General features: G+C 50.0%; 4 protein-coding genes across 4 annotated transcripts; 3 read left to right on the plus strand and 1 right to left on the minus strand.

The window, feature by feature from the left end:
- Positions 1–1,578: 1,578 nt before the first annotated feature.
- Positions 1,579–3,000, plus strand: TGAM01_v200921 (hypothetical protein; the record flags this gene model as incomplete). The annotated part of the gene is made up of 3 exons (XM_018810381.1): positions 1,579–1,966; positions 2,233–2,443; positions 2,514–3,000. The coding sequence occupies 3 exons, from the start codon at positions 1,579–1,581 to the stop codon at positions 2,998–3,000; spliced, it is 1,086 nt and encodes a 361-aa protein (XP_018656409.1).
- A 5,493-nt stretch (positions 3,001–8,493) lies between these two features.
- TGAM01_v200922 (hypothetical protein) lies at positions 8,494–9,744 on the minus strand (the record flags this gene model as incomplete). The annotated part of the gene is made up of 1 exon (XM_018810380.1): positions 8,494–9,744. One exon carries the CDS (start codon positions 9,742–9,744, stop codon positions 8,494–8,496), a length of 1,251 nt encoding a protein of 416 aa, XP_018656408.1.
- Positions 9,745–10,101: 357 nt separating this feature from the next.
- TGAM01_v200923 (hypothetical protein) lies at positions 10,102–11,092 on the plus strand (the record flags this gene model as incomplete). The annotated part of the gene is made up of 3 exons (XM_018810379.1): positions 10,102–10,187; positions 10,489–10,896; positions 10,951–11,092. The coding sequence occupies 3 exons, from the start codon at positions 10,102–10,104 to the stop codon at positions 11,090–11,092; spliced, it is 636 nt and encodes a 211-aa protein (XP_018656407.1).
- A 3,913-nt stretch (positions 11,093–15,005) lies between these two features.
- TGAM01_v200924 (hypothetical protein) lies at positions 15,006–15,652 on the plus strand (the record flags this gene model as incomplete). The annotated part of the gene is made up of 2 exons (XM_024548648.1): positions 15,006–15,016; positions 15,085–15,652. The coding sequence occupies 2 exons, from the start codon at positions 15,006–15,008 to the stop codon at positions 15,650–15,652; spliced, it is 579 nt and encodes a 192-aa protein (XP_024406659.1).
- Between the last annotated feature and the right edge of the window lie 5,775 nt (positions 15,653–21,427).

Raw genomic sequence — 21,427 nt, forward strand, 5'->3', positions numbered from 1 at the left:
GAGCGGGATGAGACTCAAAAATTTTCAACTACAGCTCCAAAATAGACTTAGTGATGAGAAGTCCAGAAATCAACCGCCACTCGGCTGTTGCATCAAAGTCACGCCATTTTCACAGGCTTCTCTTGATTTGACGTGCAATCACTGCTTCAACTATCGCTAGTGCCCCGAGGTTTGCAGCAATGACTGGATGAGCCGGCGCCAATACCAATCTTCGCCAGCTATGCTCCGTCGGAACACGACGCTGCGGGCGCCATGCTTCCCCTCCCAACGACTGCGGAGCTGTCTTATGAAGCCCATGGCTTCCAGACCGAATAAAGTTTTGGTCTGAAGATGGGTTTATGCTGGGAATAGAGAAGACGTTGACATTTCCGTATAATACAGCATAAGCATAGCACACCTCCCGAGATTTGGGAAAAGTGCCGGGCGGCTTTGGGTATTACACGATACCAGTGCCATGTCCTCGGATCCGGCCTCAGCCTGAACCCACTGCCTTTTCCGACTGAATGGCTCTCACATGTCTGCAACAGAGGACACCGCTTCGTTGTCAGTCAAAAATCGCTCTAGCTAAACCTGTTTGAACTCTCAGCTGCGCTCTTTGTCTTGTTATCTGTTCAATTTTGTGGTGGCTAGAATCGAGGACCAGCTTCGGACCCGTGGGTGGCCAGCTTTGAATCTGTCTAGCTTCCCTACGCAGCATTGGCCCAGGCCGATCCCTGTCATGTCATCTTCCCCGTGGTTCCTGGCACGGCGCTGAAGTACCCAACTCCGCTGCCAAGTACTTACCATCACCCTGCACGTTCATTTCATTTCCCTTTGATTCGGATCCCTGCCGTGGCCGTGCTGTGAGCGTGCTGGAAGGCCAACAGTGCTCCGGACGACTGCTCTGCTTGCGGGACTCCGAATCTGCCACATGCGAGATTGCGAGATTTGGTACCGGCCAGCGTTTGACCAGCAGCAAGCATTCGCCGCCCTGCCGAGCTGGTAGCGCTACTGCAAGAGACTGCCACCGTGACCCGACGCTGGTACAGCCCGCCTGTCCTTTTTCGCAGGCCCCATCGTCGTCTTCGTGGGCCGGGCCTAGCGCCGTCTACTTGGCAAATCCACGCCATCTCACTGAGAAGAGCCGCTTTGCGAGAATCGTACATTAGCTGGCGATGCCCCGGTAGGCTAGACGCTTCACCCATCCGTTTCTTCCCTGGTGACAACCCCATCCCTTACAGCAGCTGTCGAGACGCCACGCAACTGCTAGCTATCTGTCGTGTTCCTGGGACTGTACGTCGGTCTCCAATGTGGAGGAGGCCACGGGAGCGCCAATTACAGTTGCTCGCAACGTTGTATTCACACGTACACCGGTCACGCTCATCAGCCAATCACTAAAAACTCGTTTCCTTGGATGGTGGTTCTTTGACATCGGTATACGTACCTTGTTCAACTCGCATTCTGCACTCATTAGCCAGTCGCTGCTTTAACACACATTATCACGCATCTACAATACCCGCCATCGCCAGGCTATTTCTCTACAAACCATCTTTCGGCAATTCTTAATCGAACCCCCTTTCTTCTCCCCCGGCATCCAAAATGATAATCGAAGACGACAGTAGCGGGCCGATCCCAAACACTTACAACCGACCTCCGTCACCAGCCTCTACCGGCTCAGCCATCACTGTCGGCACATCACAGAACGCCGTTCTGATTAAAAGCCTCGAACAGGGCGAATATGTTCCTGACGACGACACATGGGACGACACGCGTAGTCTAACCGACAGCATCCGCCAGCATATCATCGATGGCGGCCTACGCTATCATGCGTACCACGCTGGGCAATACAACTTCCCAAACGACGAGACAGAGCAGTATCGGGACGACCTCAAGCACAACCTGACTATTCATCTTTGTGAAGGAGCCTATTATTACGCTCCCATTCATGAGCGGCTGCTGCAGCCTGGTGCTGAAGTTCTCGATTTAGGTGTGTTTTTCTGAGCATGTATAGAAACCTTACTCTCTGAGAAGATTTGTTGTCTCCCTCTCGGATTCTGGCTTGTGCTAACGGTCCATGTTGAACAGGTACTGGTACTGGGAAATGGTCGATTGAATGTTGGTAACTCCTGACGAAACGGCTTGAGATTGCCTCTGTGCCCTAGCGGTTCAGAAGCATCACTCCTCCTGCCTATCTATCTCTGCTATGCTCTGTGCTTTTGCATAATCCTGATAGTTCTAACATCTTTCATCTAGTGGCTGACATGTATCCCAATGCACAATTCCATGGCATGGATTTATCGCCGATCCAACCTGATTGGGTACCCGAGAATGTGCTTTTCGTGGTTGATGACATCGAACACGAAGCTGGATGGACATATCCCGAAAACTCATTTGATTATATCCATATCCGTCATACCTGCCACTCAATAAAAAATCGAACCGAGCTCTGGAGCCGAATTTACAAGTCAGTCCAAACGCCTTTTTCTGTGGTCTTGCCATTAGTATGTTCATATTAACCTTTGTCTCTCCATCAGGCATCTGAAACCGGGCGGCTTCGTTGAAGTTCAAGAGTTTCAGTACGCTGCTGCTTGTGACGACCAGTCCTGTAATCAGCCATACGCTTGGCGCGATTTCTTGCGATTCCTGGGGGATGGTCTTGCTGCCCTTGGTTCCAACCTCCATGCCATCTTGAACGTCCAGGATGAGCTAGTCGCTGCCGGCTTCCAAGGTATTCGAAGGATAGATCTGAAGTGCCCCAATGGCCCGTGGCCCAAGTTGAGACGCCTTCAAGAGTGCGGCCACATCCTCCGAGACGTCATCATGTGGGGTCTTGTCGGGCTGGCCAGACGACCCTTTATGCTTGGACTGGGGTGGACGGCCATTCAGATTGAGATGTTTCTTGTCGATGTCCGCAAGTCCATTATTGCGGAAGAAAACGGCTTGCCAAAGTTCCACTCATATTTTCCTTTCCACAACATATACGGCTACAAACCTCTTGACGCACCTCTTGACGCTGCCTAAGTTAGCTAGCCATCCACGACTTTTAATGATACCTTTCTGATACGACGATAAACGACTAAATATACAAGATACAATATGCGGCCCGAAATTGAGATTATATGTCAGATGGCCTATTGGCTAATCTTTGACGAATGCTATGCGATATTCGCCTTTGGCTTCTTTTAGAGACAAAATCAGCAGCTTGATGGCTCTACTTCACTCAATTCCATCTCATATGATATATATTCCTAGACAAGAACATACCTTTCTTGTATCAAATCTTATTTAGATTACATATAAAAGATTGGAATCGCGACATATCCAATGGAGCTGTTGGTCTAAACGCAGGCTGAAAGGGGAATTGTCCGAGTGTTTGCTATGCATATATCTTTGCCGGCGCTCTTATCTATACGCACAACAGGCATGAATCTATAATTCTCATTAGTGTAAAAAACTAATATTAACCAATGCCGATCTTACTGGCCACTAAAATAAATACCAGCCCCTAATTCGTGCCGTGCTATCGCGTTTCTCTTTTACACAAGCAGATTCACCATTCATTGCTACGAGATAGTATATTCCAAATGTGACATGGGTACCGGCAAAGAGCATATAACAATAGACAATGTAGATGATATATAGCCCGTTAGCTTATCTGGCTCTGAAGGTAGAATACGGTTCACTGGCTGGGTCTTTAAGATGTTGGGCGTAAAGTGACAACAATGTATAGGATTGATGTGCTTGATTGTAGGAGCCTGATGAGAGAAAGATGATATGGTAAAGTATGCCTATGTAATACTAGGGGTGAGGACGTATCATCTTGTTCTGCCTATAACCATGGGTCGCTGATGGTGGTGAGATTTTGGCCTGGTATCTCTGGGCCGCCGTTGGGTCGACAAGTTTGATATGATGATAAGAAAAATAGTGTTAGTTATACACAAAGGAGTTTGATATATATGTTATAAAACGCTGGTATTCTGCATACTGTTGTTTGACTACCATTAGATTTAGACTTGTTGCCTCATTCCCTCCGATCGATGTATGTATTCATGTGTAACATATATGAATCGGATGCGGATATCTTTGCGTTAAAGATGATAGACAGAATTGCCATAACATAATGGTAGATATGCTCCCGTATAGCAAATCCATTTTGCTTACTCTATTACTGAAATGGATATGAGTTGCTAGAAAACCCAGTACAAGAGGCTGATATCTAACGGATGACATCTACGAAAGACCCCTATTCGATTACACAAGGCTTTTCATCTCAACATTTCTTTCCTTCTCATTCCCTAGCTAATCCACATCCGAAGACCCTATGCTGCGATCGATCGGCGCTTTTACCTCCGAAACGGCCCCGCCAGCCAACCGGCCCCGAAGAGCCATGCCGGAGAATGCCTCTGCAGCCAATTCCAATCTCGAGTTCTGCCAGCTGGACAAACGCATAAGGATTACACGGAAGAAGAAAGGCAGTATTACGGAATACAAAAACGCACATAAGCGAAAGAAGAGAACGACAGGCGGAGCGGCACTCTCGCATTACTTGCCACAATTGATGCATCTGGCCGGCCGAGAAAGGCCATGGAGAGAAAAAAGAGGGAGCTTTCGGCTACGTGCAGGTTTACTTTGCCCTTTTTAGGAAAGCAACTGGGATACATACATACATCAATTTGAACGGTTCGCATGTCTTTAGCGGCATTGAGCAGCATGCAATGTACGCCCGTAGGGAGAATCCAATATATGCAGCGTGCCGAGCGCATAAGCGTTTCTTTTTGCCCGTTGGCTCTTGTAGTAGCAGCAACACTCTGGCAGCTGTGGAACATTGGCAATGAACAGGTTACATCATGAGGGGAAGAAGTTGTTTTTTCCGTTGCCCGCACAGTACCAGCCTTTGTGGTTTTATTCCAAACTGGCAGTTGTTGCGTATGACTGATGATGACTATCAGCCGTGCAGGTATGGATGGAGTGAGGAATACTCAGCCAAGTGAGCATGTAAGACGTCAGATTCCTTCCCACGCAGTCATGCATAGGGGGGTGCTATGACGATCCCTCTTTTTATCCCTCTCCTTTGTCTCTTTCTATTCATTCTTTGCAGTAGTTCGTCTCTGCCATAGCCCTATGGAGCAACATGGACCTGCATTTCTCATCCGAAGTCTTGGGACTGCTGGCTCTTCTGGATGGGATTAGACCCTTGTCATGATGTAACACACACACGCACACAGCCCCCTCGGCATGAACCACGACCGGAAAGGTCTCATCCTTCTTCAGCTCGTCTCCTTAACAGATACCCACTCCCATGGAAAAAATATTAATAGTTGAAATTTCAATGGAGAAAAGAAAAAGAAAAAGAAAAAAGAACAATTTACCGCAGATTGTCGCACCCACTTTGTACACACGCAGGCCATTAAACCAGGTGGAGCTGTGATTGGCAAATGCCTCCCTGCTGCTGCTGCTACTGCACCCTTTCATCCACAGCCTGTCAGGTGAGTAGGATTATGCAAGTCATCCACCTAAGAAGCGCCCATATCAACCACTCAGCCATCCTTTTTTTGGTGGTTACGTCGAAACTAAACCAGAAGCAATTCTGCAGCCCACGTTGTTTACAGTAGAGAGGGGGGGCACCGGCATATAGTGGGCTGGACTGGGTAATCGCGGCTTTCGGGGCGCTCCGAAACTACTGGCCACATCCTTGCCTGGATTTATTTTTACTTGTTCTTGAAGTTAGATGCCCAACCTGAACTTGTGCATCTGCCGTTGGGAGCCAAACGCCCTATGGATGGGCAAAAAGCCCGCTGTGCTGATACGGGTTTGCTTTTGTGACATGTTATTCATGCCCATAAAAACCCAAATCGGGCTTAAGAAATCGCGAGAGGGGTAATAAACAGGACGTAGAGAAGCGAAAAGAGCGCCCAACGCGCCAATGCGCAAATATTCCTCCTGTATTCTATGAAGAGAAAAAACCAGCTCAGGTAGCTAGTATACATGTGCATACTAAATACGTTTTGGCCAAAAACAGGGCTGAGGAGGAGAAGAAACCTCTCCTTTCTGCCGTGCGATGCCAGCTCTCTTGTAAGCTCGACCAACGCAGCAGCGTACTGTATGTAGGTGTGAGGTGATGTGTCTCTTCTCAGTGACACAATATTGTGGCTCCAACAGGCGTCGATGATTTACGCCTCGCCTCTTACTCAAGGAGAGAACGAGCATGTGGTGATGCAAACATCAGGCTTTCTTTCAGCTCTCTACCGTATCGCTCAAGTCCGAGACCCTTATAAGCCCGATTTATGACAGTGGTGGGGGGAAAATATATGACAGCAGACACTGATAGAAAAAAAGACACCAAGTGAGAGGACAAACATATAGAGAGATGAGAATAAAAACCGCCGGTAGAAAAAAAAAATTACATTCTCCGCATGAGGTCTAACCCGTCATAGAAGCAAAAACGCACAGAGACAGAGAGAAAAAAAAAATAAAATCATGGAGGGGAGTGTGCTTAAGCAACCCATCTCTTTTTCCCCTCTTTCAATTGCGCAAAAAAATCATCGTGTCGTACAACGCAGGTCCTTCGGCTCATGTTTAGGTCCATTAATTATACCTGTTTGATTAGATTAACTGCTGCTACCCTTATTATTTCTTCTCATTAGTACTGACAGCGCTTTATCATTTCTTACGCTCTCTGTTCCCACGTCAGCCCAACATTGCGAAGGCATCTATGCAAGTTACGAGGAAAAAATAGACGGCTCAGCTCCCATAACGAAGTGAGGCTGATGGAAGGTGTATACTCTAGATGGTGGCTTACTGCACGGCATTCCAGCCTGGTGTCATCTGTCATGGACGCTATGTACGATGGATAGTAAGAGGCTTTTGGATGAGACAAAGTGGCTGGCTTTTACATACTCTGCCGTCATGCCGCAGATCGAAAGGAATCGCAAAAGTCGAAACCCCGAGCCAGAATTGATACTACTTACTTCATAATGATAAATATGGTAGTAAATCGTGTATAAAGAGTAAAGAAATAAAAGGGGGAGAGGGCTGTCTTGTCACACTTCAAAGAGGCCAACTATCACCGCCCGCAAGACATTCTTTTGCTTCCTACCCGTGAGACAGTGGATTTTCTGAGACAAAGCACAGCCTCCGAACGCATACGACGCAAGGTTTTTCGTCAGGAACTGCTCTCAGCTTACTAGAAACCTGGCTAGAATTAACAAAACGAATATCCTGCTTCAAGTCACAACAAGTCCCATGCGACAGCGCCTCAAGGCCAAAACGACATTCACCTCATCCCACTCCTCCATCGTACGTCAATAGAAAGCTCTTGATGAGATGAATCAATTAAGAAAGAACCGTTATTCCCGAGGACGCGTAAACGCCACGCCAAGACACCATGTTTAACATGGTAACGGCGGGCTGATACAGTCTCTCAACGCGACTCTGCTGTCTCTATGGAACGTCATTGCCCCATAAGGATATGCATCGTGTGTAGCCTCCAGAGTTTTTACATAAAGAGAAAGAGACATCTATCCACCAGACCTGCATGAAGGGCCTGGCCCCTACTCACCACTCCACAAAATCCTGCAGCAGAAATCAAATAGTTAATTGAAAGCACAGTCACCAACATGGCATCACATGAATAAACCGGACCCTGAGAGTAATATATAATAGAGGGGATAAAGATATATTTGCGCTCGTAAAATAAAGCCATCATCATTGTGCGGTTATACTAAAAGTCTCCATCTAGAAGTTCCCAATTTCTGAAAAAAATTCACTCTGTAAAAATCCATATTGCCACAGCACATTAAAACCCAAGACATGAAGATAAAAGAAAGGAAATAAGGGAAAAAAAAAAGTCGTGTAAATCAGACAACCTCGCCACCTTGTCGTCGCCAATTTTGTGTTCTGCTCCTCCTCTCCTCCTCATCTTGCTCGCGACGCGCCCGAAATGATAACGCTGGGTATCTCTAGATGGAAAAATGCCCCGTGTCTCGGTGTCTCCTCCGCGTGTTCATTGGTGGTAGTACAGGTCGCCCATAAAGAAATCTTTCTTTTGAAAAGCCGAATAGGAAAAAAAAAGAAAGGAAAGAAATAGTGAAAAGGAAAAGCATCAAAAGCCATTCATCGCTCCGAGAGACCGAGTTCAGAAAACAAAGGAAAAAGAAATAAAGAGTCCGTAAGACTGGGTATCCATAGGAAATCCTCGGACGAGAACGATAACAGCAAACAGCAGTATTAGTGTACAATCTCTTGTCTTTTCTGGCCTTTCCATCCTGTGGAGTAGGCCCATATCCAACTTCGACGGTCCGGAATCCTAGGGAAGTTGCCAATTTGGTGAACATCAAAAAGAAAGATTAAAAGGTTACGCGAGATGCTGGAAGAGTCCAGGGCAAATTCGTAAAGCATCTCCTTTTGGAAAGAAGGGTTAATCCCGGAATAAATTTCCTGGGATCATTGTCATCCTGGATTGGAAAGATAAAAGGAATTGGGGTTGTTTCCAGGTCGTAATATAGGGTGTCCAATTTAGGAAGATGGGTTTGCCAGGATAGCCTCGCAGTTGGCGTCGAATCTCATATTGAACAGCCTCAAACTCTGCATCAACTTCTCTGTCTTGTTGAGTTCCCGGTCACGGCCAAAGAGAGTGTCGACAAACTCGACACCAGAGTTCTTGCCCAGGCCTGACTGCTTCTTCTTGGCAGCCTTGAGCATGGGGCTCTCACACGCCTTGAGAAGCGAGCGAAGCTTATCTGTGAGACGCTCGCCAGACTCGATGAACTCATTCATAATCTCTCGGTTCTCGGCACTTCGCACGCGACCAACAATGTCGTCCGCACGCTTGACCTTGCCGGAGAGCTGAATCAGAAGAAGCCAGAGTTCACCCGCCATGTCGGCAATGGGAGAGTTGGCGCCGGCCCGGTAGACGGTCCAGTCGTAAATCCACTTGCCGAGGCTGTTGGCGTCAAAGACGCTGCCGAGAAGAAGAATGGGCTCCTCTGTCGGGTCCCAGTTCTTGAGGGAGTAGCCCGTCGGAATCCGGTGCTTTCGGGCATCGGCTTCGGTGGCCTTTGGTGACGGAGCAGAAGAAGCGGCGGCGGCCTTGGCGCGGTAAGCCTGTGCTGATGGACGGACGGTGGATGGCCTCTGCGGGACGTTTGCCGCTGCCGACGAGCGGCGAGCGTGGCCGTGGCTGGTGGGAGGGCGGACATGGGAGGCCGGGATGTGCGACTGCGGCGAGTCGTAGGCATCACGGTAGTCGGCGTAGTAGGCTGCGGTGCCCTGTGGGTAGTCGTCGTGATTAGTGTACCGTATCCCCTCATAATCATAAGCATGCGAGTTCCTGCGACCCTTTGCTCGCGACTCGGCAAGCAGCACATATGTACGCCCCGAAGCCTCGAAGATCTCGTCCTCGTCGGATTCTCCAAACGGAGTTGCAGCCCGGACATAGGTGTGAGAGAATCGGCGGTCGTGCCAGGCAGGAAATTGAGACGACCCGGAGGGCCCGCGCGACGAAAAATATTTGGGACTCACATCAACCGTGGCATACTGGCCGGAGCTGTTGTAGCGGGGCGAATCTACCGGGGCGCGAGGCGTAGAAGCGCCGCCCTGAGAATAGCTGCTGGCCCGGCTGTGAGCTGCTCGGGTGGCTGGTCGTCGAGGCGTGGTCTCGAGCCAGCTTGGCCGCGGTGATGGGGTTGGAGTGGCGGACGACATTCGTGTGTATTCCCACTCGTGGATCGGGGTCGATCCAGGCGTTCGTGGTGATGGGTAGTTCATTCTGGGGCTGTGACGGCTTCCTCTGCGATGTCCGCGGTATGACACTCGCTCCTCAACCTCTTCCTGCAACCAACGAAGCGGGCTGCGGTGCGTCGACGGTGTATATCGATGAGGTTGTTGTCTGCTGTCGTCCAACGGATAATAGCAAGGCTGTTGGGTGAGAGCTGCTGGAGGTTTGAGATGCTCAAACTTGTCTTCCTGTCTGCTCTCAAAGGGGGATGAATTGGGGGAGATGGAGGGAGTTATGGGGTATTAACGTGAGGATGTGCAACGGGAAGAAGCAATAAAAAAGCCCGTCACCTTGGTATGAAGTCGGAAGAGTAAAAATTATTAGAACAGTTACGTCTTGCGTCAAACATGACCAATCTACAACAGGATGGTTTTATTCGTCTTGTCTTCCCGGGTGGAAAGCGAGCCAGAGTCCGACGTTGCGGCCTGGCGAGGTGAGATGAGATGGTTGTGGATGTATAAGTAAGGGAGGCGTCGGCTTCAGGGTCGACGGTGCATGGATAGCTGCGGCAGCGATGCAGGTGGAGATGCGATGAGATTCATTGGCACAGGCCAAAGCGATATCAAGAGTGAGAGGTCGGAGGAGAGAAGAATGCAGCGCGGGCACGCATTCGGGGTATATATTTGTGGACGCTGATAATTTTTTTGCCTTGGTGGGAGCTCAGCGAGACAGGGAAGGCCGTTAGTGAGTTTAGTGAGAGACGAGGGCAGGCATCGCTAGCGCCAGTCGCACAGGCATGCAGACAGGGGGCCCTCTGGCGGTGGAGGGGGCGTGCGCGTAGCGGTTGAGCCTTCAAACGGCTTAGTCACTGGCGGTGGAACCTTCCGGCAGCGCCCACAGTCGCCCACACAGTGCTGGAGGCGTCTGGCTGACACTGGCCCTGCGTTATCGCCCAAAGCCCAAAGCGCTGCCTGGGCACGCTGCGTGTCTGTCTGTGTGTCTGTCTGCGCTTTTTGTATGGATGGCCTCGCACCCAACGCAGCTCCCAATCCAGACCTCCTCAGTCCAATCGGGATACCTGCGGGCAAATGGACGGTGCGATGGCTGCGACTGGTCGGTCTGCGCTGCTGCAACTCTGCTGAGGTCGACGGTGCCCAGTCAGTGAGCGAGCGCTGCAGCTTCCAGCAGGTTCTGGGCGGCTGGTGAGTAAGGGAGGCAGCCCGAATGCTGCTCTCGATGATGATTTGCCGGCGCAGCTTGGTAGCCTCGGACGAGGTGGACACTTTTCAGCCGGCTTGCGCAGCTGGACGGGCTCCCAAGATCTTCGCCGTGACTCCTCCCAGTGGACGACCAACGACCGAGCGAGCCTGTTCGACAGCGTCGCTCGTATCGCTCTGACAAGTCAATTGCGTTTGCCGGGGCTTGTCGATGCTTGTCCTGGCCTGTGCTGCGGACTTGTAGGCTTCGGCAGTATCTCAAATCTAGTCAATGTGGATGACGACTCGCGGCCCTGGTTCTTATGCACTGGAGCCTCCCCCAGTCCAATTTACCGGGACGGGATAAGCGAAATGATAGAGCCTAGGGGTATGGATCCTGGTTTCCGCGGGTGTCTTGCACGATACAGTTCATGTATCTCTCGGTGAGTGATGCAAGGCAAGGGACAGGGAAAGCGAAAAAACTCTTTCGTCTTCCCGATCGTTGTTTTGTCTCCCTGCTGGTGGCTTTTCAGACGGGCAGGTGTCAAACGCCGAAGCCGTCGATGCCTTGAAATATGGTGCGAGGCAATCTCAAATCCCTGTTCCCATTTAGAGGCCTGCGCAGCAACAGATGCACGGAGCGCGCGCACTCACTGTGAATTTATTTCCCTTTTGAACCGTGGCTTACTTGGCCTCTTCTGCTCTTGCGTAGACCAGTTGTGGCTGATTGTAATACGTTGGTAATAATACCAAAGCGCCCGGAAGACAAAGAGGTTGTTACGACCGCGAGTAATGCTAGCGGCAACACGGCGACCAGGACGGCTCGGACAATGAGAAACGTTATTTGATTATGCGCACGCTCTTCTGGGATGCCGTGAAAAAAAAAAAGAAAAGGCGTTGTATTCAATGGTCCGAGGCTTAGGTTTGTTGGGGACGATTCGCGAACTGATATTTGCGCCGCCGGTAATAACAAGGTATGTTTGGCATGAATGACAATCAGTGCGTAATGCGGACTCGTACCATTTGATCCCAGCGCAGGCTTACAGTATAGCACTTGCTTGCCGTCCTCAGCCTCAACGTCCATCTATTCGGGACAGGGACTGGCTGAGAAACGATGAGAGGATGTGGGCATATTTATCATGCTCCTCCATCGTCGACTTACCAACGGCCCCCAGTATTACGTATGACCGGTTGCATGGATGGAACAGTGGGAAGCGCCCAGAAGACGCAATCAACAGCGAGCTACGGGATATCCCAGGCGCACAAAAGCGACCATGTTGCCTTGAACAAGCGCCCATCTGGATCGGTCAGCCCTGTGACCATGCGTCAAGCAACGCAAAGACGGCTCTAGCTGACGAGTATTCGCTCATCGCTGCGACGATGAGTGGTGGTTCGCAGTCACATGGCGCAGCACAATGATTGGAGGGGGCCGCATTGCCCGCAGCGTCGCAGGGCGTTGATTGGCCCGTCTTGGCCAGAGCTGTGTGACAGGCACTATCGATAGATTTGCAGTGTTACTACTGGTGTTGGTAATATTCGCTCAGAAGGCAGCGGTTTGTCCTCGCAATGCTCCCGGCTTCAGAGTTGCAGTGCGCTGTGATGGTGGTGCGGTCATGGTGATGGGAGGAGCTGAGAAGCGCCGAGCTTCGGGCGAGCGCTGGCGGTTAATGGGAAACCTCCAGCCCGAGATGGTTGCAGCGAGATTGGTAGTGCTGAGAGACAAAGGTAGTATCTGCGTGAAGACGGCCCCAGCTTTTTCACGGTTCGTTGGGGTTGGTGTTTGTTAATTAATTCGTGTTTAATATAGCATCAGGGATTACCTGAATTTACAGGGCCAGGCACAGCAAGCACTTTACGCACGACATGCCCCATTTGGTTACAGCCCTGGCGGGACAAGAAGGGAAAGATAATTGATGCATATTAGCCAATATTCCGGATCCTACTTCTTCCTACACCCTTTTGGTAGAAGTAATTTGATAGCAGTGTCGCCCAGATCAGCAGCAATGTCATACCTAGGTAATATAGCAGCTGTTATAGGCAATTCATGCTCATCGATATCTCTGAGCGGGCGTGCATATGGCATCCATGTATCCCCCAATCTGACAGGCTGCATTAAATGCACAACACCTCTTGATAAATTGATGACCCAACAGAGTCGCATGGAAATGCGGCTGTGACTGCAAAAGGACAGAAATAGAGTAGCAGTCGCACGCTCCGCTGCTACATGTGCTCTTATTCGCTTGCGCACATCCGAAGCCTGTTCGGTAATTCGCAGTACGACTTCGTACAAGGTCCTGTTGGGTTGGCGAATGGGGTGATTTCCGATCAGTGCTGCGCAGCCCATGGCAAACCAGAATCTCAGCTGTACATATTTTGAGGCAAAAATAAAGAATTGATACAAAACCTGATACCGACAGAAGCCACCGACAAGGCTGCAGTGGTCACCACTTGGCTGGCCAAAGCATATTGAAGTCAAGTTGAATATTACAGGTCACACTCGATTTAGCTTTGACCCTCCCCAGCCTGACCATTTCTCGTCTCGACAGCCTTTGGCCCATGCACCGATATCCAGCAGCATTTTCCATTTACTCTTTATTGCTTTTCTAGCAAGGGGAGCCTGCAATGCACACACACACCGAGTTTAACCAGCGGCCGCGAGAAAAAAACAGACAAGGGGGGAGAACAGCCCAGTCTCCAAAACGTGGCTTTTTCCCTTGTCTGCACGGCGCCAATCTGGGTGAAGCGAGCCTACCAGGCCACGGCTTTAATGTGATGGACGCAGCCTCTCTGATCCCGATCACACTGGAAGGATTCATGCGCAACGGCAAGGGGAGCCTGCCCCTTGCTTGAAAATTTTTGCTAGCACCAAACTGTATTCTTTTTTTGTCTCAACATTCGTTGGTGTGTGTTGGTTGGTAGTCTTGAAGAGAAGGAGAAAAAGAGCGGTTGGTTCTGTTAGCTCATGTGCAAGCAGTTTCTTCTTCTTCCTGGTGGTGGTGGCACGTAACACACCATGCACGAGTGCATCCGCACTTACATATGCACTCATATATTCTTAGCCCGCTCTGCTTAGCTGCTGCCATCAACATGTTCGTTGCCGTGATTGGCCTAGACTTTCCTTTTTGCTTCTTTTGCTTCTACTCAAACTTTTGCACTACTGCTCAGGTTTTTTCTTTTCCCTGGTCACTTTTCCTCTTTGCTTGATCAACATGCGGTACCAGTACGCGCGAGCGTGAGGTGAGACATTGATGGACATCCAGCCCCCAAAGGCCAGTGCAGGGAAGGAATCCGCTTGGTAGGCAATGAGAGACAACAAAAAAAAGAAACACTGAAACACAAACAAACTGACCAAGTCCAGCTCCACGGTCGCAAATAACACGCCATGGAGGAATTTGCTTTGGACGTGGAGGAAACCAAAGGCGATTTATGGAGCCCTCCGGAAACTGAACTACGGGCTACCGGCGCTCCATATCCCCAGCGAGCGGTAGCTGAGTGTTTAGCGGCCGATAGCCTAATGCACTCTACTGGCAGTGGCCCGGCTGCAGAGTGTCAGTGCCTGGGGGCCCCCGCGGCAGGCCTTCCGGGTGCTAACCTAGCGGTGAACTTGTCCCATGCATGCTTTTTGCGGTTTCAAGGTTTTTGTCTGTTCCTGAGGCACACGCACACGCACCCGCGCAAAGGGCCAAAAAGTGTAAATCCCAACACCACGCCCACCACTCTCAACTCCAAATCACACACAATCACGCTGCGCTAAGCAAACACGCACACACCACTTCCGTGCTTTGGCGCTTGGCGTTTGCCTCGTACTCGTAAATCCCCTTGTCGAACAAAGTGGGCCCTTCTTCTGCTTGTCAGCGCCCCCCCAGCTTCCACTCTGGTCTTCTTTCTTGCGCCCATCTCCATCATCTCCAGTTCTTCCCGGGTGGGACCTCCGGCTTTTGTCCCACAACCCACGGGAGCTCGCAGCCCCAAAAAGCATCCACGCCGCCGCAGCGTGCCGTTCCCGCGCACTTCTTCTGCGCCAGGCACGGCACACTGTATGGAAACACCAAATTCAGCAGCAATCAGCTCCATACGACAAAGTATCTATCTCCCGGCCGAGAGGTAGATACGTGATGCGTCAGTGGTAGGTTGGCGACTCCATCCCATCTCGCACCTCTTGTGTGAGCTGACCTGTACCTGCATCTTCTTCAGGTACTTCGTATTTTGCTTCGCCTTTTGTCTAGATCAAGGGAATTATTGCACGAAAAAGGCATTGTCCGGACTAGCATCGTCTACGAACTCTTTTCTTTTCTTCCTTCTTCCTTCTTCCTTCTTCCTTCTCCCCATTTCTCTTACAAAAGCAATACTACCTTCATACCGACAATTTTTGCATGGGATACAGACATGCTTATACCGACTTTTCGCTTCCTGCAAGATATCTCCTTCTGCGTGCAATCATAGCGTTCTGACTGGCCCGTACAGATATTACTGCTTACTACTACTGCTGCTACTACAATGTGGTAGCATGTCTGCTTGTATCCCCAGTCTGCGCCTCAGCTCATGTCGTTTACCCCTTTTTCTTTGTGACGTCGGTCAAGACAATTCTCTTCAACATCAGACGACAAGCGCATCCTCCTCGCCATCAAATGCTGCCCTCCGCTTCCTTCCGCTGGCTTTAGAGCGCGGCCTGGTGCTGCGGCTCACGTCTCCGGCTGCTCGCCGATTTCTAGAAGACAGCTTGAAAGTGGCCCCCGGTAAAGTGCTGGCCTGGCCTCGCTAGCTTGCACCCCCCTTGATTCATCTTCCCTTCCCCGAAGCATCCATGGTCCGTCCGCCCTTTGAGAATCCCTGGAGCCCGGAGGGTGTGGCCAAAAGAGGCTGCCTAGAGGCCGCTAGGGCTTGAGTTTTTGCCCGTCCCTTGTTTGATGGGTGAAAATTTTTCAACTCTCATTTCGTGGGCCGTCCCTCAATCAAACCCAACACTGGCCTAAACAAGTTTCTCGTGTCTTTGCTCTCCCGCAGGATGCCTCCTTGCAAACGATCTCGACTTGCTTTCCTCTTGCTTTTCGCCTCCATCCTATGATCCCGATCAAGTGGATGGTGACTCACACGAACACAAGCCCCGGCGCTTCGTAAAGATAACCTCCTAATAGATGGGCACCAGAGCTGTATTGATGTCCAAAGATGCTGCGGCTGTCGAATCGGGCACTGAGCTACAGCATTTTTGGGCGCCGATTGGCAGCCGGTCGCTCGCCCCCAGTTTCACGCAGAAGCCACACAGAGCGCCATGCCAGTGCGAGAAAAGAAATAGCTGAGAAGAGGAAAAAGAGGCCCACTTGGTCTGAGTACCAGGGATCCGATCCATTCGCATGGCTTTTTGCAATACGCACCCCCCCAGCAAAGCAGCTAAACGGGCTGGTAAGCAAATTCGCTAACTCCAGGCTAGCCACTCACCTATTTGTCCACTAGTAAAGGCTGTTTGCGAATATTGAAAACACCACGGACACTTTCTTCAGGCGCTTGCTTGCCAAAATGGTAGCCTATCTTGGAGACAAGTCTGCTTGCTAGGTAGTAACGACCACACCTTTCTCTTGACCGACTCTTTCACTTTTACGCAAGACGTATGATCTGAGAAAGGGGGGAGGGGGAGAAAATTTTCTTGCCCCGGCCCGCGCACCGTGACCAAAACCCAGAGTGCATCTCACTGGTCCATTTGACTACCGAAGACAATAAACAGGACAAGGCCTCCTGCGACTACGGACGCAGTGGGAAGGCAAAACGAGTTAGTGCCTGCAGCTCTGATACGTGAGAAGAGAGGAGATGCATGGAGACAATGCACAATGATGGAAGCCAGATCTCTACGCAACGGCATCCGTGTCACTATCCCCATCTCCATCCCGGCCTGCTGTTGAGAGCCTCGAATCCCCTCGAAATCTCGGTGAGAGCGTCCCCATGTTGCTTATCGGGTGGAATCTTCGAAGAACGGTATCGGACCGCTCGTTTAGCTGACCGATCTGTCAACGCATGGGTTCCGAATGCGCATCTGGATGAGTAAACAAGGCAAGGTAAATTGCCAGTAAGTGCGGGTTTCTAAGTAATTCTGCAGTCTATGCCGTATACGCCACGAGCTTGATATCATTCTGCGATGCTCAGCTCATACTTTACTTGGCTGGCCCACTGGGAGTGTAGAGCTGATGTGGGACGATGACTTGTACAAACGTCAACCACATGATAAATCATGGCTCTAGTCTAAGAGCTCACATCAGGCGCTTGCGGGGGATTTCTCGGTAGCAAAGCGGTTTTGCCTGCTCAGCCTGCCGGAATCTGCCTACAGTACAAATTGCAAATCCTCGCCCTGCTATATCATATTTCAGCAAACAAACAGTACTGATACGGTAGTGTAAGCTCAGCAGGCTGCCGCAGTGTCCGCGGCGATGCCCAAGTTCGACGCAGCAACTGCCGTCGGTGACAGCTGCAAAATTCAGGCCGCAAGCCCCAGATACGTCGATCCGCCTAGACTGTCGTATGTGTTGGACGCCATGTGGCATTTTTTTTTCAAACTCCTACCGGTATCACTGGTTCATGCAAAAGGAAACAACACAGATGAGGATCGCGATGCGGGCTGCATCAGTCCTAAGATCGCTGTGCACGTGTCGTGTCTCTTCGTAAGGTAAGCGCACAAGGACGTAGGCTGGCAACAGGAGGTTGCGAAAACCCTACGTCTTTGTCCCTACGTGCCTTGTCTCTAGCTTGCCTACCTATCTATGCACAGCCCTACATACAAGAAGCCATCTCAGTCATCGTCAATGGCTGGTTTGTATGGAAAACGGTCCATTTCTGGCTTGGAATGCCGCTAGTATTACGTCCTACAGTATCTGTTGCTTAAGCACCCCCCTCTATCTAGCTCAGGCCACGACAGTCCAGCCTAGATTCATTTATGCCTTACGATGCGGCAGCAACACCACCACCAGGAAAGAGGCGCATGGATAATCAGGTTATTGATTTGCGCCTTGTGTGTCTAACCAAGCGCATCAATCTTCGATTCCATCTCTGTTGCGTTGCCTGGATGTAATAGCAATGGGCGGAGCCATATCACAAGTAGTTTCGGTAGGAAGCATCGTGCCTATCAGGCGGTATGGTGTCGGGCAACAACAACAACGCATTAGATGGCACGGCGTGTTTTTTCTTCACCTTTGCATTACCCTGCGCCCATTCCATTGGACAGCTGCTGGACCGACAGGGAGGATTTACACCACGACTACATCATAACACGCTACGTGTGTATATACCGGCACTCCCTTGCGGTTCTCCCCCACTCTGCACAGCTTAGAGTGGGCAAGCTGGGAAAATGGAAACCCACCTGGATCTGTCAAAAGGTTTGTCATGCTACTTTTTCTTCCTTCTGTTCGTCAAGGGTCGCATTAACGACATGGGGTTGCTGAAAATAGAAAGAAAATGATCGCTCATGCTAATGCACTTGCGCCGAACAAGAACAGCGGCTTAGACGAGGTGTAAGTGATGCCGCATCTGCTGGCACTAATATTTACCATATCATGCAGCAGCACGGCAATCGCTCTCTTAATCCTGTCCAGACCGCCTACACAGACCACGGCTTAACAGAGGCGGTGACGGCGGTACGCATTTCTTTACAGATCACACGTGCAGAAGATTTTTCTTGGTGTCCTTTTTTTTTTTTTCTTTTTTACCCCAGACACTTTCGTCACTGTGTGTTGATCCTTGAAATTTCCTGCAAAGTTAAATACAATTGTTGAGGGCAATTTTCGCATTGTTGAAAATTATTGCGTGTGTGGTGCGCATACCATGCAGGGCTGGGCGCAAGCTGATATACATTCCCTTGCAGCCTAGGGTTGGAAAAAAACTTCACATGTCTGAGACGCGCAAAGAAAGGACACAGCCTTCTCTGTATTGAATGCCAAACTACATAGCAAACAAAGGATGAAGTTTGACCTTTGAGTTGTTGTTTTCGTTAGCCCTACACAACTGCTTCCAGAACTCAGCGCCACACACCCGGGGGGCGTAACCAAGATCGCGTGCCTCGGGAAGCCAGACGGGACGGGCGTCTGGGGAGGGGGCGCGAAAAAAAGCCACCCCAAAAAAGAGGCCCAGGAAGAAAAAGATTTGATATTTTGGTGGGGCATTCCAATTCATCTCTTGGTGCAAGCCACGTGGTGTGGGGATGCTAGAGTGGCGGTGCATGTGGCATCGACCTGCCGAGTCACGTGACTAGCCAAAGAGCCGGGACCGCCGCCACGATCTCTTCTGATGCTTGAGGCGTTACGTCATAGTGTTCCTGCGCATATACGAAACATGGCCGACTTTGAAATTTGGATTTCGCTTTATAATAACGGAGTGGCGCATTGGAATACGCGACGTGTATGTATTGGATTGTGTAATACAAACTAGCTGTGCTCTGACGCCAAGAAGAGCTGCGTGTCGATCCAGAGGATCTTTTCCGCCCGTTCTGGGGCAAACTTTGCAGAGCTGCGAAATTGACTTTTACCAGTTTGCCTATTGGGGCAGTTTCCCCTGACGTGGCTTGACAGCGAAGATGGTTGGGGGTGGTTGGGGAGAATGACCAAAGTATTCAAGTATGACGCAATGAGTACAAAAACAGATGGGAGATTTGGGCATGAGAAAGCGGGAATAATGCTTGTTTCTCTTTTTTCTAGCTTCTAAAAGAGGCGAGCATGATGAATCAGACTGCACTGTGCACGCCTCCATCAGCCTTGCGCGGCGCAATATTGAGCTTTTTTGGTGAGAAGTGCCGTCTTTGATGCAACCACACCAAAGGATGCAGGTTTGCATACATACACAGGGCTCATACATACACGTAATTCCAGAGAGCCGGGGCGAAGACATGCAGATGTGATTTGGATGGCTGGGGAAGAACGAGGCATTGAGGGTGCATGAGTCACAGATGTTACAGACTTTCTGGCATAACGTTTACACAGCCCTCTTTGCTACGGTATTCCCCAAAACTCACGACACGAGGAGCTAGAATTAGGAAACATATCCGTGCCTTTTTCGCGAGCGGACGGGGAACAAGAAGCGTGAAAGTTATTTGCCACGCGCCCCATCTGCTAATATATGTCTTTTTTTTCACATGCGGGAGCTAAAGAATGGGCTTGTGAGCGCCCTGAGCTGAGAGCTGAGGCAAACGAAAAGGAAATAGAGCGCCAAAATCCTGTAAGGGGCGAAAATCTTTTGTGGGAAACGAATGGACGATTGGCAGGCAAAAAGTAACGCGCGTTGGAACCTTTTTTTTTTAACGCGAACTTTTTAAACCCAGTAGAATTGATTACTCGTGTCGTGAGGCGAAAAAAAAAGTCAAGATGGAAGAAGAAGCGTGAAGCGTGAATCGTGAACGAGGCTAGGCAACAGCCAACCACCGGGGTTTCAGAATTCCAGCGAATAGAAAGCGGCCAAGAAAAAGAGAGGGTGGTCGACGAGCGAATAGGATCGCGTGTAGGTAGACTAGGCGCCAGCGCGCTCACGTATAAGCCATCTCTTTGTGACTATCCTTTTTTTTTTTTCCTCTGATGCGAACTCGCGCGTTGAGGTGTTCACGTGCCTGTCACATGCTAGGATATAGTCATCTATATGACCTATATATCGCCAGAGACGCGTGAGAAGGTTTGCGTTACGAGGCGATCAAGAAGGCAAAAAGAAGAGTCACCGTGAGCGCGTGGACGTGGAGAAGGATTTGCGCGCATGCGGTTTATTTCTTTTTATATTATGTGATCCAATCATTTCTTTGACTTGTAGAGGCTTGTGCTATAGACGGCGAGTCGATGATGGAGCTATTGGTTCAGATGAACGCATTTCTTGTGCTAGGGGAAGCTTTCCGGCACGAGGACGTGATGTGATGTGATGGGAGGGGGGGTGTATGATGGATGTGAATTGTGGCGATGTTTCGTCCTTTTCCATGGGGAGGTGGTTGGGATGAATGGCGGACGATTGGGGAATCGTTTCCTCCGCACTGGGTTGATGTTAAGAACTTTTCAGGCATCTCATTGGAGTGATGCTGTGATGTTGATCAGAGATGCTTATTCGGTCGAGTGACTGATGTTTTTGCCTTGAGTGTTGCCTCAGGAAGGATGGGAAGGCTTATCGTTGGGTTGCAGACCGAGTCAGCCTTGGGCTCTGCTCGTCAAACAAGGTGAGCATATAGCGTCGATATGCATAAGTCACTTCATGGCGTGGCATCTCTGGGTGACAGCATGTGAGAAAAGTTGAGTCAATTTGATATCTTCGTTTCTTATCAATGTCATCGATGTATCTGTGTCTATTGGCGGTGTAAGTGTGACTCAACGCATTGCTGTTTCATGTTTCATCTTGCCTGGCTACTAGCCTGCCTAAATTATCACTAACTAACGAGCTGCTCGATATGCTTCTAAATTTATCTTCCAGTTAGCAGAAAATGTGAGATTTTGGAGAGTTTTCATGCATGTCTCGGCAGTGAAGCTTTGGTACATGGCGAGCATCCTGTTCGAAAAGAGTGAGCAGCGAGCTATATAATATCTGACATAGGTGT

This window comes from Trichoderma gamsii (genome assembly GCF_001481775.2).
Source record: "Trichoderma gamsii strain T6085 chromosome Unknown Scaffold_2.2, whole genome shotgun sequence".
NCBI lineage: Eukaryota > Fungi > Ascomycota > Sordariomycetes > Hypocreales > Hypocreaceae > Trichoderma > Trichoderma gamsii.